Source organism: Cajanus cajan, chromosome 3 (assembly GCF_000230855.2).
Source record: "Cajanus cajan strain Asha chromosome 3, NIPB_CcT2T_4, whole genome shotgun sequence".
Lineage (NCBI taxonomy): Eukaryota > Viridiplantae > Streptophyta > Magnoliopsida > Fabales > Fabaceae > Cajanus > Cajanus cajan.
The window spans coordinates 79,668,079-79,684,334 of NC_138519.1; the positions used below are offsets into that span (position 1 = coordinate 79,668,079).

General features: G+C 29.5%; 3 protein-coding genes across 4 annotated transcripts; all 3 read right to left on the reverse strand.

The window, feature by feature from the left end:
• Window positions 1-3,656: 3,656 nt before the first annotated feature.
• Window positions 3,657-6,830, reverse strand: LOC109819063 (uncharacterized). 2 transcript variants are annotated; one of them, XM_029272927.2, is made up of 3 exons: window positions 5,985-6,830; window positions 5,258-5,833; window positions 3,657-5,070 (listed from the first exon to the last, which is right to left on the reverse strand). In XM_029272927.2, exons 2-3 carry the CDS (start codon window positions 5,799-5,801, stop codon window positions 3,821-3,823), a joined length of 1,794 nt encoding a protein of 597 aa, XP_029128760.1. In that variant the 5' UTR covers window positions 5,802-5,833; window positions 5,985-6,830; the 3' UTR covers window positions 3,657-3,820. The 2 variants fall into 2 exon arrangements, with proteins under 2 accessions (XP_029128760.1, XP_029128544.1); XM_029272711.2 differs by having other exon boundaries at window positions 5,258-5,839; window positions 5,985-6,829.
• A 2,228-nt stretch (window positions 6,831-9,058) lies between these two features.
• On the reverse strand, window positions 9,059-10,720 carry LOC109795204 (histone H3.3). Its single transcript, XM_020354646.3, has 5 exons — window positions 10,572-10,720; window positions 9,998-10,069; window positions 9,831-9,907; window positions 9,639-9,729; window positions 9,059-9,549 (listed from the first exon to the last, which is right to left on the reverse strand). The coding sequence occupies exons 2-5, from the start codon at window positions 10,067-10,069 to the stop codon at window positions 9,379-9,381; spliced, it is 411 nt and encodes a 136-aa protein (XP_020210235.1). The 5' UTR covers window positions 10,572-10,720; the 3' UTR covers window positions 9,059-9,378.
• Window positions 10,721-14,375: 3,655 nt separating this feature from the next.
• Window positions 14,376-16,025, reverse strand: LOC109795194 (histone H3.3). Its single transcript, XM_020354634.3, has 5 exons — window positions 15,875-16,025; window positions 15,285-15,356; window positions 15,122-15,198; window positions 14,930-15,020; window positions 14,376-14,839 (listed from the first exon to the last, which is right to left on the reverse strand). Exons 2-5 carry the CDS (start codon window positions 15,354-15,356, stop codon window positions 14,669-14,671), a joined length of 411 nt encoding a protein of 136 aa, XP_020210223.1. The 5' UTR covers window positions 15,875-16,025; the 3' UTR covers window positions 14,376-14,668.
• Window positions 16,026-16,256: the final 231 nt, after the last annotated feature.

A 16,256-nucleotide genomic window follows, 5' to 3' on the forward strand; every position in this document is an offset into this window, starting at 1 on the left:
ACTTTTTTTACATTGAAATATGAAAATTAAATATTAAGAATCACTTTAAGTAACTAAAGTTTAAAGAAGTGCTTTATTTTTATTTATGATATGTTCTAGTAGATTCCTTATTGTATGTTTAAAGAACATAATTATTTAGATATCAATAAAGTAAATTTAATAGTCATCGTGAATTCACATAAATAATATAGGATTTGATTGAAAGTTTAACACCTCATGCAATTAATGCTAGTCTTGAGCATAAGCTGGTTGGACAACCACCAAAATCTCATTATTGGAGGGGCACCATAAAAAAATGTTATTTAGTCAATACAATATAAAAAAATCCCATAAATAAATTATATAAAAAGAATTAGAGAGTAAAATAAATAATTAATTAATTAATAATTATTCTTTTCACCAATCAACAAAAATTTGTCCATGATTTTAATAAAATAAGTCAATAATATTAAATGTAAAGATAAAAATGTGATGTATTATTAATATATTACCTTTTTTTTTCTTGATATGGACTTCTGTAGATATTAATGTAAAATCATAAATAGAGGTCAATGTAATGTATTATTAACTTATTTCTTCTATTTTTTCCCTCTATGTAAACTTTCACAAGTGTTAATATAAAATTGTAAATAAAGGTTGTCTTTAACTTTTTTTCTTTCATTATCTCTAATTTATTTAGTTCTCTTTCTATTTTTTAAAATCACTGTCTATCTTACTTCATTGAAATCTTAAAATCAAGTCATGGACTTCCATCTCTTAACTGAACTTTTTTGCGACATGTCACTATTATTGATCCATTTTTTAATACACAATGCCCTCATGGAATAACTTATAATCTTGTATGACTATAGTGTATGTTTAGTCATTTTATTTGACAATTGTATGTTTAATTACTTGTACATTTTACATTTTTAGGTCTAGGAACTGAAATCATAAGTAGTATCCAGATAATTATAAGAGTATTTATTTTTTCAATTTGCTTGGAGCACAAAAGAACTCAAGACTAGCCTTGCATACGAACATAAAATCTTATTTTTGATTGGTATACATATTCAAAGACCCTAAGTTCATCAAGTAAATTTTTTATTAGACTGGACATTATCAAACTTCGACTAACTATTAAATGAATAATTAATAATATTTAGTTTGACTTTTAAAAATTTTCAGCATTTCATTGTTTCTTTAGCCGGTTGTCATGGGAATATCATCCACTATTTATCATTGTATTAATAAAAAATAAATAAATAAACATTAAAATTTAGTTTTCTTTTTATAATTTTACTTTTAAAAGCTTTTTAAAAGAAAATTGAGTTTCTTACCGCCCTAAGCAACAGGTATTAATAAATGAAATAATTCAGCTCATTGTAAACCTGAACGTAAAACAAATTTCGCGAGTCTATTAAATATTTCGAGAAAATAATACGGTGGTTCCTATTCAACCAAAATAAAATAGAATAAGGTGGTCCCAAGATTCGCTTTCAATTTTCTTTTTTCATATTGTTATTTGTACATTTTTCTGTGTCCACTTAAAGACATCATCCATTGAAGAGTTTTAAAAACTGGTAAAGTGCAGAGAAATTGTGAAGAAAAGGAGTTTGCGTACAAATTACTTTATTGTTTCTCATACTTTTCCACGACACCATAAACCGGTAACTTCCTCTTTTTTTCGTTTATTTTTTAATCACATTACTCACTACATTAATCTTATAGCATTATAAATGTGGAAAAAAAATCATAATTCAACTTTCGTAACCAATGAGAAATGGTTTTAAGAAAGGAAAAAAATAGTGAAATTTAAAAAATTAGTATTTTAGCAAGTGTAATGTACAAGTTAAATAATTATTATATTTAATTAAAATTTCTAATAAATTATATATAAATAAATATAATATTTAAATATATAAATCATATTTAAAATTTGTATAAATAAATATTTTTAAATATATAAATTATATTTTAAATTTTGGATAAATAATTTATATTGTCAAATAATATTATTTTATTTATTGATAATTTATTTTAAAATTTTAAAATTTAATTCATAAATAATTATAATGAATAAATACCAAATTAGATATAAGAAGTTAAAATATTTATAAAAAATCTTGTTGAGAAAAATTATAAAATTATTTTATAGATGTTCATATTTAATATGTAAGAATTAATTAATAAAAATGTAATAACATATTTTTATTTTTATTTTCATAATCACATATTTTTATTTCTAACAACAATTAAACCCTTATCCTTTTAAGTGATATTAACTACACTCACACAATTCTATTGACTCGGTCAAAAATTAAATCTTTCATATTTCTCTAAACAATTTCGGATAATATTTATAATCTCTCTTTTTTCATAAATTATACTGAATAAGGAGATGTGCTTCGTATCACCCCTTTTATAGACTGGTGCAAAGCATCTCTTCTTTTAACTTGACGGGAGGAGGATTATCGTCACTCCATGTGTTTCATGAAACAAATCAAGTAGCAAATAAAATAGTCAATTTTTGGATTAACCTTTGAGTATAATATTGATGTTTTTATGTTGTTAAACCTTTTTTTGCTTTCATTGTTAGAGCTGATATTGGTCAAACTGTATATCATCGTGATTTTTAATTGATCATGGTTTTCACCCCTTATCTTAACCAAAAAAAAAAAAAACTACATTCACACAACTCTATTGACTCGATCGGTCAAAAACTAAATCTTCAAAAGTATTTCTCCAAACAATTTCAGATAATATTTATAGTCTCCCTTTTTCCATAAATTATATTGAATTATATTTTTGTGTCTCTATTTTTGTTAGTATGTAATTTTGATCTCTTTATTTTAATATAGAGACATTTAGTTTCCTAATTGTAAAAATATGAAGTTTTGTTTTTTCAAAAAAATTAAAATGTATTAATCGTTAAATTTTAATATTCATTTATATTTAAATGATATAATATTTAGTAATATAATATTTAGAAATTAAAAAATTAAAAAATTAGTCATGAAAATAAGATATATCAATAAAAATAAATATCAATAACTTTTTAAAATTAATACAAATAAATATCTTTTGTATGTTATTTTTTAATTCTTATTCTTGCATATTATGTTACTAAAATCACGTTACTTAAATAATGACAAATTGACTAAATGTCTCTATATTAAAATTGAATGACAAAAGTTGTAGATTATCCAAAATAAAGAGATCAAAATTATAATTTAATATATAAATTACTATTCACGGTATTTTTAATAGACTTTTAAGTATCAAAATAACTCTAAAGGAGTTCTTACATGTGGAAATGATTTTAATTGCTTTTATTTTTTTTATCTAAACTATTTGAAAAAACAAATTCCTTTCATTAACTATTTAAACAACATCGAAATTTTAGAGGATTTAAAGGGAAAAAAAAAGAGGTTAAACTTAAGCATTTTTCTATATATATATTAGACTAAGTTATTGTTGAATTGCATCATTAATCAATATTTCAAGATGTTGCTACTTTTATATCTTGTAAGTGATAGAAGGCATAAATACTTGTATCAACCTTGTGTATCCTGATTCCTGGTATCATGTTATGTACCCTTAGTTAGTCTATATCATATTTTACATAAGTCTCTTAGATGGAAATTATACTATACGTCACTTTTAGCACACTAGAATAGACAAAAACACAAAAGTGACCAACAAAATTATGGGTCTTGAATAGACCTTTGTAAAACTTCAGAAATTATCTAAATAACTCCAAAGCAAAAAAGAAACAAAAATAAAATTATAAACACAAAGTCTAATTAACATATGAATCAATTCTCACAAAGTTATGGTGTCACGTTTGTAAATGTTCCTCATTGGATGGTTCCTTTCGGTGATTATGGTAACCTTTTCTTCGAATAAGGTCCCCAAATCTTCTTAGCAAAGCTCTTCGTTTCCTTGAGTTTCTGTCACCCTCGGGATCATCAAAATGTGATTCATCTAGATGGTCAAAATCATCAGGGATTCCCATTTCTCCATCGTGACGTAATTCTGAATCCGATGAATCCACTTCATCAAATATTGAACCTCTTAATGTGTCATCATCTGTATCCTTGTTGGTCTCTTCGTTCCCCACCTTGTTGTTGTGTTGTTGCTTGTGGGGTGTTATCATATCCTTCAAATTAAGACTAAAAGTTTTGTTCAAACTCTTAGATTCTTTATGCTCCCTATGATCCATTGAGGGATGATGTGCCTTTGCTTTTCTCCCTGATTCCTTATCCTCCTTGCCACCTTCTTTTGGCTTCTCAACATCTTCGTGTTTGAACTCCTTCATGGATGATTCTGATAGCATACGTTTCAACTCTCTAATATTCTCAAATGACGCAGCTTCATGGATTTTCAGCATCTCATTCTCGTGGACAAGTAGGTTAAGACCATCTTGTAGTCGAGCATTTTCAGCCTTTGCAATTTCCGCAGCCTCTTTTGCGACATTAGCTTCATTCAAGGCTTGTTTTAGTATATCACGTAACTTTTGATTTTCATCCTTGGAAACTCTTATCTTGTTTTCCGCTTCATTTAGCATCTCAATAACTCTAGTGGTTTCTTTTTGTGAACGTAACCTTTCCTCTTCAGCTCTTCTAATGCAATTTACAAGCTCAGTTTCCTTCCCATTCCATGCCAAAAGGGACTCTTCAGCCTCTAATCTCAATCTCTCAGCTGTATTTTTGTATCTATCAGCTTCTTTCCTAGTTGCTTCTAGAAGTACCTTGTACTTTTCTTCTGTGCTTCCTAACATTGTCCTCCAACGCTCTGCATCCCCTTTGGTGTGTTCTAGTTCCACTTGGCTCAGGGTTAGTTTTGCCTTTACCTGGTTGGCTTCTGTTGCCACTTCTTTGAGTGCAAATGCCAAATCATCCATGGCCTTCTTGCTATTTTCCTCTGCTTCCATTGCTAACTTCAATTCATTTTTAAGTATATTTATCTCTTCAAGCGTGGTTTTGGCCTTCTTGGGTCGTCCTTCATCATTGAACAACTCATCTTCTAGCTCGGCTTCAATTTCCAAGCCCTTTACACTTTTTTTTCTAGAAAAGCTATGGTCCATCACTACAAAAAATCAAAGAATTAGATATCAAGTTTAATGACAAAATTTATTTTTTTCATCACCTATCTTAGGGTCATTAAAGTTAATTAGCGACGAAAATTCATTTTTCATCACCAATAGCAGGACTATAAAAACGCCAAAACGCCTAGTGATAATTTTATTATTAATTTGAGACCCATACATACTCACCAGGAGTTTTGATGGTTTGGGTGGCACTCACTTGAAGAGGCTTTAGTTTTTCTTCTAGAGAAGTGATTTCAAGCTTTGATTCTTCAAGCAAAATCTTATTTTGCTCTAACTGTTTTGTTTGCATTACCAATGTGTCAAACAAATTTGCTTCTGATTCTTTTCGCTTGTCTAGTTCAGCCTCCAACTTTTGAATTTTCCTTCTATAATCAGACAATATGGCCATTACATTAGCTTCAGATGATCTAAGATAATCCATCTCGTTCCTCATGTTGTCCAACAAAGCATCTTTTGCTGACAATCGTTGTTTTGATGGTTCAATGTTGTTGTCTTTAATACCCATGTGTTGTTTTATTACATGTGGATCTGAAATTGTTCTCTTAATGGATAACGCTTCATCAACCCTGACATTAGTCTCCTTAGCAACCTTTCTCATTTGTGTCAGCTCATTGAAGGCTCGACTTCTCTCTTCATCAGCTTTTCTCACTTGCTCTGCCATCAGATTCAATTTCTTTTCATATTGTTCCACGTAAAGTTGTTGTTGCATCTTCCAAACCTTTCCAATTTAATTTTCACAAGCTATACCTTCCAAAAACAACGACCATATTTAGAACAAATATCAATAAGCATGGTAATTTGTAGATTGAAAGAGTATATTTTTTAACCCTCATCATGATTACAATCACAAACAAATTAACAAGAAAAGAAATAGGTAAGTATTGACGATTACAATCAAAGAACGGGCAGGGATGTTGTTCCAAATTTAGTTATTCCAAACTGAATTTAGTGCATGAAACAAAGTTTGAGGTAATGATTGAAGAACTGCAAAATATCCTTTAAGAGCAATGCGAGGAAATGAGGTGAATGGAAATTAGGCATGTAGAATAACAAAGATGAATGTTTGACCCTAGATAACTTTACATTTAAGAAACTTCTATTATAAGATTATGGAGAAAACAACACGAAAAAGTCGCAAGATAAGAGCATACAAAAGAATTTAGTTAGAAATGTCCGAAGTTGACGGAGTTTCCTCTGAAACTGATGTCAACGTTGGATCATAAAATAATATGTTAGTTATGTGGTAAATGAAGATAAGAGAAAACTTTGAAATTTTTGGATATAGTCATTCAGCCGACATAAGACGTAATCTACGCTAAACCAATCAATGCTTTTTAACCTTAAAAAATGAAAATAATTTTTCATAATTTTCTTAATAAATTTCATCCCTCAACCGAACTAATATAATCTTAAGTAATGATGTGTTTAACATATTAGAAAGAAGAAGAAAAAATAATATCTTAGTAAAAAAAGGATATAGGTTATAGGCTATTTTTTATAATAATTTTTTATCCAACTTATATATTGATGATCGGTAAGAAGACATTAAATCTTGTGTAAAAGAGGATTAATTAATATAAACCATAATCAATGTGTACCTTATGAACAACCTTTCTTTCCTTACAAAATATTTTGGCCTAAATTTAATATATACAACCCATTCTAGGTTACAAGAAAATTCTACAGCGCCTCCTGCTTCATCATTCACCATCCTGTATATGGTATTAAGAGTTATATCAACACTTTTTTGACAGTATTTATTATTTTCTAGTTAAATTTTTTTCAAAATACAAAAAACATTAACTAGATTAGTTAGGTTTACAAAAAATATTATTTTCAATTGTTAATGTAAGCATTATTTCGACCGGTGTCAAAATAATATTTCACTTTTAGAAATATATGATGAAAAAAAAATTAAGGATTTATGCTTAGTTCTTGTATATGATTTGTACTTAGCGGATTACTATAACTGGTTAGCACACATAGCACTATATACTCCGTTGACATTAACCATATCCATAATACTACTGTAGAGAAATATTCCAGTTTTTAAATTGTTAGAGTTCGCCATAAATATTTATAAAGCGAAAGCGAAAGTGTACTATTAACGAGCAAAGTCAAAATATTAATTCGTTGGTTTTTTAAATATAAATTCGTTGTTAATATATAGAAGGAAATACCTGGCTGAGAGTACAAGACATGTCCCTCTTATATGATTATTAACTATTAAGTGCACGTTTGTCACAACCTTACAAGATCGGTAAATTCACCTTTATATAGGCCTTTTTACTACTAAATATCGTATGAAAAATGATATTTCATCAGAAACTTACTAAAAAATATTCTCCGAACGTTTAAAACTTTAGAATATTAAAATTAGAGAAACATTTTATCTAAAATTATTGAGAAGTGTAAATTATTGAATGGTTCAGGACATTTTTTCGAAATATATAGCAGTTGTCATATTGTATAGCCTTTTAGTCTTTTAGACGAGTGATATGAGGTAAGTCACAACCTTGGATTCTCTGTGGTTCTATCAGATCGACCTTGACCCAACAAAGGACTTGAATATACAGTCATACCAAGCAGACTATTGATAGATTGGACGTGGCTATACAGACTTAGAACTAGCAGCTTTGCCAAAATAAATAGTAACTTTGTTTGAAAAACTGTATTTTTATTGATAAAAATTACAGTCAGTACTAAAAGATTCACAATCAATCACTCGCACATTGATTAGATGAGCTAGACGCCAGTGTCTTTTTACCAGAAACAATCTCTCTTATATTTATTTATATATAAACTAAAATTTATAAGAAATTATATATAAAAATGTTGACCAAAAAAAAATATAAAAATAAATATTATATTTCAATATATAAATTATATTAAAATTTGTAAAAATAGATATTTTTAAACATAAATTATAATTTTTTTTATTATAAATATGTACAGTATCATTTTTATTTATTAATAATTCATTTTAAAAATATTAAAGTTTAATTGATAAATTATCATAATAAATAAAAATCAAATTAGATTAAAAAAATCAAAGAAAAATATTCTAATTAAAAAAATCCCTAAAAATGCTTTCATAAAAAAAATTTGTTTAATATATAGGAATTAAGTTCATATTTAATATATAAAAATTTATATATATATATATATATATATCATTTCTTTTATTATATGTTACATGTCTCCGTTTATTTTGACTCTCGAGACAATTATATAATTCAAGATCACTTATATAGCCTAAGCGTACATAGATAATCGGATTCGAGGGTAAAATAGTTTTAGTAAAGAAAACATAGAAGACTGGGTTTTTTATAAAAGCGATCACTATTCTCACGAAAAAATCTTGGAATAATCTACCCTCTTCTTCCCTTTTGGGCGTTTCTTACCTAATTTGCCAGAGCGACCAAAAGACAGTCGGTGGGGAGCAGATCAATAACAAGCAAACTGATAAAAAAGCTGGTGATCATTGCAAGCAAAACTGCATAATTAAGATACAAGTGACATTGTCAAACACACTATTCTTGCTGACTTGGTCTATCCGGCGTCATTCCACAAGACATGTAACTTCTTAATTTTTGCTTGATTATTAAGAAAATAATAATCCATTCATTGAATCATCATCCCCATTACCTATATGAGTAGTTCAATGTAACTCAGCTGCGTTTAACACAACGATATAGTTCTCAACCCTGCTAAATTCGACATTAGATCCTTTTCACTCATCTTTTTTCTTTACAGAAGAAACTTAATTTACATTTACGACAATCAAGGTCCATATATCAATAAACAAGACAAATTGGTTGATGTCATATATTAGATTTATATCCGACAGATTTCATTGACGCCCCACACGTTATACATACTTGTACATGCACGTATATTCTACAAATAAGTTACAGAAGACCGGTTATTATGAAACAAGGTGAACAATAATTACAAACCATCAACTTGGACCAGAACAAGCACAATAAGCTTAGCTTAAACCAAATTAGATGGCAACTTAATGTTGTCCAATACAATTCCAAAGTGGCTGCACATCCAGACAAAACATTTTCACAGACACGTCTCCAAAAATCAATTACATAACAATTTCTTGCAGAGAAGACAGTCACAAACCCTTAACAGTATTTGTCTATATAACAATTGATCGACTACCAGTAAAACACCTACTTCCCTACCAACCTATCCTTTGAATAAAGAAGAAATCTGAATAACAAAACACCATCACGAGCAGCCACATCTAAACAAACACCAACCCTACCATCTCCTCAAGCACGCTCCCCACGGATCCTCCTTGCTAGCTGGATATCCTTGGGCATAATAGTCACACGCTTGGCATGAATGGCACACAAGTTGGTGTCCTCAAAGAGCCCAACGAGGTATGCCTCGGCAGCCTCTTGCAACGCAAGCACAGCATGGCTCTGGAAACGAAGATCAGTCTGAAAAAACAGCAAAATCCCAAATTAGAGGCTATTAATCAAAAAGACAATGCTTTTAACACAGCAGCAACCAAAAAAATAGAGAATACCTTGAAATCCTGAGCAATTTCACGAACCAACCTCTGGAATGGGAGCTTCCTGATAAGAAGCTCAGTACTCTTCTGGTATTTCCTAATCTCACTGTTTCAATAACCAATTTCATCATTAGATACATATAATGTTAAAGAAAAGCAGACAAAGTCAACCCAAATGGCTCCTAGCAGATATATTTCAACACTGACCGAAGAGCAACAGTTCCGGGACGATATCGATGTGGCTTCTTCACACCCCCAGTTGTTGGTGCAGACTTACGCGCAGCCTAAAATATAACAGAGAAAACAACCTGTTATAAATCAATCTAAAAACCCAATATTAATTATTATTTAATCATCATGATTCAAAAACAAACCTTGGTTGCAAGCTGCTTCCTGGGAGCTTTTCCTCCAGTTGACTTACGAGCAGTTTGCTTTGTACGGGCCATCTGTATCAACGTCAATTCAGAAAATATTGATATAAAAAAACGTAAGAGAACACAAATTCTGGTAAATTAGAGATCAAAGATAACACTCAGAATCGGCCAAACAGATACATAAATATAGGACGTCTAATTCCCTCACACCCACATCGAATTGCTAACTTCTAGTTGAAAATCGTGCCGTATATGCCATTATAAACTAGATGACCAAATCAACGCAATGGAAGTCTAAAAACCCTAATTTAAACTATTAAAACGAGGGATACGGAATTTGAAACGAGAAAAATCCCAGCAATTACACATAGACATACGGTGTGAAAGAAAGCAGAAACAAAGAGAAAATCGATTCCATCGTCTTACAAACCCTAAACCAGACTCAAACGCTCATTCAAAAAATCCAATAAACCTATGACAAATTCGAACTATGATAAAACGACAACGCCGAGCAATTCTCCAGAACGAGCAAAAAAACGGAATATAATATACATAAGCGCGAAGGAGCACTAACCTCAAACGACTCTGGTCTCTTGTTCAGAAACTGAGTTGCAGAATCTAGAAGAAAAGAATGTAAAGGTTCAAATTGTTAGGAATGATAGGGCTATATATAGGGTGAAGATGGGGGCGTTGGAGATTGATCGGACGGATATAAAATGCCATCCGTGTGTTTTTGGCCGTAATTAATCGAACGGCTCCTGGTGTCAGGAACTGTGTTTTCTGAACTTGAATAGGCGGCTGCGATGCCATTTGGGACTCAAGACACGGATCGTGAAATCTAATTGCCTACTTTCTATTGGTTGCTTTCACTGACAATTGCAGCCACGTTGGATTATGTATTACGGAGTAGTCTTTTTTTCTTGCCCTTTCTTTTTGGGCTGAGGCCCATAAAGCTTCCGGAGGTCCTCTTTTAGGTGCACTTTTTTTTTTCTTAAAAAAAAACATAACGAGTATTTTCCTTTTTCTATTATCTTATCTTAATTAATTAATTAATATATATATATATATATATATATATTGCAAAGAAATTCTTTCATATCCTATCTTAATTAATATATATATATAACAAAGATATTCTTACATAATATTTTTCGTTCACTTTTTCAGTTATTTTTCTAATTATAAATAGGTATAATTATCTAATTAAATTGATATTTTTCTTCTCAAATAATTTTATTAGTTAGAAAAATTATTATATAATCAAATTATCATTATTTTTCTCAAATAATCTCACTTATTAGAAAAAAAATTATTCATAAATACTTTTTTTTGGTAAAGAAAAAAAAATACAGTTTCATAAATACTTGATATTTGATAATGAAATTTGTAATAAATTTTACTATTTTTCAAAAATACATTTTCTTAAAGAATTATCTCTTTCGTTACTGGAATTTATATGAAAGAGATTATTATTTCTATAAATAAGATTTAGAATGGATCTCATTCTAATTCATAGACAACTCTGTTGTCTCACCTTTCTTTGTTGATTTTCTATATCATGTATAGTCTCTTCCTCATCGACCCTTTTGAACTCAAAGTTTCTTTCTCACAAAAACTTCTCATTAAAACATATAAACATGAGTATTTTATGTTTAATAAATAAATAATTTGATAAAAAATATAAATTTAATATTTTTAATGTAATTAAATATTAATTAATGTTACATTGACGTTTCATTACTAATTATTAATATACTACTTGATTTTAAATTTAAATAAAAAGAAAAAAATAATTATAACTTATATAATATTATCATGATGAGAAAAGGTTTAAATATTATATCATACGGATTATAAAATAACTTGAGCCTACCACATGTAACGAAACTAATATAAATGTTTAACTTTTTTTAATTTCTTTCACCATTCATATATTTATTATCTTAATTATTATCGAATTGAATAGTTCAAATAAGATTTTAAAATTCTCTCATTACAGGTGCAAAACATTAATATATCCTACCTATTATTCATTGAGCACAAAGAAGAAAAACTCATAACTAAGGAGGTTTTCATGAAGAAAAAAATGTTGCAAAAAATATTTTAGATTATTATTGTAAAAAGCACCAAATCAAATTTCTATTTGATTTTTATAATGTTGTATTATATTGTATTATTAATTTATAATATCTATTAATTTTGATGAATAATTTATAAAATAAATATGATCAGATTTTTTTTACTCACAAAATTTAAATATGAAACTTTGTCCGTGACATTTGACATCAGTTTTAATTTCTGACCAAAATTTTTATTTTGTGAAGAATTCTGACCAATATATTTAAAAAATATTTATTTATTTATGTGTTTTACGATGTAAAAATAAATAAGTCATAATTCTTTAGATCCAACAACGTGGAGGGTGACATGTAAAAAGGACTTTTTTTCTTCAAAGTTTAAAAGTCATACTCTATTTTATTCTCTTGCACTCATTTTTCTCTTAAATTTAATGTTTAAAGACATTTCATCAATAGAAATTAATGCAGTGAATGATAATTTGTTCATTAAACATTTAACATATATTTCAATTTTTATGTTAAAAAAATGAGGAGGGTTCAAATAACATCGGTGTAACTTTTATTAAGTGTTACACCACTCAATAACTTTATATTAAATATGAATTTTGAAAATCCAACCGTTAGATTGAAAGTTCATATCTCTTAGATCATATATATCAAATTTTGTTAAAACTGAACAACAACTTGAAGATAATCAAAGTGTTCATATTTTAGTATATTTTGAAATATATATATTACGTCAATTTTATTTTATGAGAATGAAGTATCAAATCATCTTAGATTAATATAAAATTTGATATATATATATGATCTAAGAGATATGAACTTTCAATCTAACGGTTGAATTTTCAAAATTCACATTTAATATAAAGTTATTGAGTGGTGTAACACTTAGAAAAAGTTACACCAGTGTCATTTGAACCCTCCTCTAAAAAAACATATATTTAAAATTTAGACGTGTGACAATAAACTCATCGAAAAGAAAAAGTCAATTCGATAATGAATATGTTTTAGAAGAGTTTGCCTTTTTACTGTTTTTTTTTACAAAGTATATTTCCTAATGAATTTTTTAAAACATAAAAAGTATTAAAGAAACTTTGAAAAATAATCAATTTACAGTTGTGTTTGGTATATAAATTGTTCTCAGATTACATTATTTTTGATAAAAAAAATATATTACAATAAATTTTCCTTTATATTGTGGATAAAAGATAAAATATTAGAAGCGGGTTGTTTAAAGTGAATTGAAAACTTGCACTTTTTAAAGTCATGAAATAGTAATGCAAACATTTAAGCATGTTGAGAAGAAAGTAGACAAAACAACAAATAGAGCACAGTATTTTTACGAGTATTTTTTTCAATAAGTTATTTGTAGTTCAAACTTAAGTGTTGTTTGAATTGTCTCTTTAAACAATTTTCTTAAGTATATTTTCAACACAAAGTCTCTTCGAGCTTCAACATCAAGTACTATTTCACAATCAAATCTCTATAAACTCAAACAACAAATATTTATTTTACAAGAAAGTCTCTAAGTTCAAACAATAAGTATTTTCTTACAAACAAATCTCTCTAGGTACAAACTACAAGTATTATTTTTACAGATAAATCTCTTTAGACTCAAACCCAATAAATTTGTTTCGTCTTCCTATCAAAAGGTGATCCAATAAATTAAGAATAAGGGGCTTCATAGAAATAATAAAAGAATATGTTTAGTGCAATTGCTTGCAAAAGAGTTCTTATTTCTTCATGATCATGAAACTTTTTATATAGTAGGTCAAATTAAGATAATCGTTGTAACCCCTTGAGTGTATCTCACAAATTTAATTCATCTATCATGTTATAGGTTCCTCAAGGTAAAAAGTGTTTGTTGATGCATTAAATATGTTTTATTAAATTAACACTTATTATCTAATCAAGAATGATACTTATAATCTTTAGAATACCAAATCGAGTATTTGTAATGTATGTTAACAAGAATTTTGTTTTGTATCAACTTTTGCTAACTTTCTCTATGATTTCAAGGATTTGTGTCATTGATTTTGACTCAAAGTATGTCTTAATTCTCTTTAATAGATTTGTAAGTTTCAAAAAACTTTACTTTGATGTGTTAGACATGTAAAAAATAATCATTGGTCATTATAACAGTGACGTATACGTTAAAAAGACACAATCCAATATACTTCTCAATTCTCGTAACAGTGACGTATGAGATACAAATTTTACAGGTAAATATTGGTAAAATAACAATCACTATGAATTCAGCTGTGATGATAATCCGAAATCCAGTAAACAAAACACGATACACTAAGCTTAGACTAGATTAGATGGCAACAGAAAGTTGTCCAATACAATTCCCAAGTGGCTGCAAATCCAAAAAACGAGAAAATTTAAAGGATCCGGAACTTTAAAATAATCAATTACATGCCAAACTTCTAAAAATCAGACCTTAACAAACCTTTAGCAGTATTTGCCTATCACAATTAATATGACTAACAGTAAACACCTATTTTCCCCTAGTAAACTATCGGCTTCGACAAATAGAAATAAGAGTAACAAAACACCATCCGCAGCCACCCATCTTCACAAACAACCCTCAAGCACGCTCACCACGGATCCTCCTTGCTAGCTGGATATCCTTGGGCATAATAGTCACACGCTTGGCATGGATGGCACACAAGTTGGTGTCCTCAAAGAGCCCAACAAGGTATGCCTCGGCAGCCTCTTGCAACGCAAGCACAGCATGGCTCTGGAAACGGAGGTCAGTCTGAAAACACAACAAAACCCCAAATTAGAGTCTATTAATCAAAAAGACCATGCTTTTATAACAGCAGCAACCAAAAAATCAACACAATACCTTGAAATCCTGAGCAATTTCACGAACCAACCTCTGGAATGGAAGCTTCCTGATAAGAAGCTCAGTACTCTTCTGGTATTTCCTAATCTCACTGTTTCAATAACCAATTTCATCATTAGATACATATAATTTTAAGGAAAGCCAGACAAAATCAACCCAAATGGCTCCTAGCAGATATATTTTAACACTGACCGAAGAGCAACAGTTCCAGGACGATAACGATGTGGCTTCTTCACACCCCCAGTTGTTGGTGCAGACTTACGCGCAGCCTAGAATAAAAGGAAAAACAACAAGCTATTAGCAAACAATTTACAAACCCAATATTAATTATTATCATCATGATTCAAAAACAAACCTTGGTTGCAAGCTGCTTCCTGGGAGCTTTTCCTCCAGTTGACTTACGAGCAGTTTGTTTTGTACGGGCCATCTGTATCAACGTCAAACAATAACTTCAGAAAAATATTGATCAAAAAATATAAGGGAACCCAAATTCTTGTAAACTAGAGATCAAAGATAACACTCAGAATCGCCCAAACAGATACATAAATATAGGACGTGAAATTTCCTCACACCCACACCTAATTGCTAACTTCTAATTGAAAATCGTACGGTATATGGCATTATAAACTAGGTGACCAAATCAACGCACTGGAAGTCTAGTCTAAAAACAAACCCTAATTTATGCTATTCAAACAATGAATACAGAATTTGAATCTAAAAAAATTACAGCAATTAAACAAAAACATACAGTGTGAAAGAAAGCAGAAACGAAGAGAAAATCAATTCTATAGCGTTACGAACCCTAAACCAGACCCAAACGTTCGTTCAAAGAATCCAATAAACATATGACAAATTTGAACTATGAGAAAACCTCAACACCAAGCAATTTCCCAGAAGGAACGAAAAAGCGGAATCTAATATACATAAGCGCAAAGGAACACTAACCTCGAAAGACTTTGGTCTCTTGTTCCTAAGCTGAGTTGCAGAATCTGGAAGAAAAGAATGCAAAGGTTCGAATCGTTAGGAATGATAGGGTTATATATAGGGTGCAGATGGGGGCGTTAGAGATTGATCGGACGGATACAAAACGCCATCCGTGTGTTTTTGGCCGTTACAAATCGAACGGCTCCTGGTGTTAGGAACTGTGTTTTCTGAATTTGAATAGGCGGTTAAGATGCCATTTGGGACTCAAGACACGGATCGTGAATTCAAATTGCTTACTTTCTATTGGTTGCTTTCATTGACAATTGAAGCCAAGCCACGTTGGATTATGTATTACGGAGTAGTTTTTTTTCTTGCCCTTTCTTTTTGGGCTTCAGCCCATAAA

What these genes read in the sequence shown, in the direction of transcription:
- LOC109819063 (XM_029272927.2), bottom strand. Translation starts at nt 5,801, where the DNA reads ATGCAACAACAACTTTACGTGGAACAATATGAAAAGAAATTGAATCTG. An exon ending in CCAAACCATCAAAACTCCTG is followed by an intron (nt 5,071 to 5,257) that starts GTGAGTATGTAT and finishes GATTTTTTGTAG; the next exon opens with TGATGGACCATAGCTTTTCT.
- LOC109795204 (XM_020354646.3), bottom strand. Translation starts at nt 10,069, where the DNA reads ATGGCCCGTACAAAGCAAACTGCTCGTAAGTCAACTGGAGGAAAAGCT. An exon ending in CCCGGAACTGTTGCTCTTCG is followed by an intron (nt 9,730 to 9,830) that starts GTCAGTGTTGAA and finishes TTATTGAAACAG; the next exon opens with TGAGATTAGGAAATACCAGA. An exon ending in AAATTGCTCAGGATTTCAAG is followed by an intron (nt 9,550 to 9,638) that starts GTATTCTCTATT and finishes CTGTTTTTTCAG; the next exon opens with ACTGATCTTCGTTTCCAGAG.
- LOC109795194 (XM_020354634.3), bottom strand. Translation starts at nt 15,356, where the DNA reads ATGGCCCGTACAAAACAAACTGCTCGTAAGTCAACTGGAGGAAAAGCT. An exon ending in GGAAGCAGCTTGCAACCAAG is followed by an intron (nt 15,199 to 15,284) that starts GTTTGTTTTTGA and finishes CTTTTATTCTAG; the next exon opens with GCTGCGCGTAAGTCTGCACC. An exon ending in AAATTGCTCAGGATTTCAAG is followed by an intron (nt 14,840 to 14,929) that starts GTATTGTGTTGA and finishes TTGTGTTTTCAG; the next exon opens with ACTGACCTCCGTTTCCAGAG.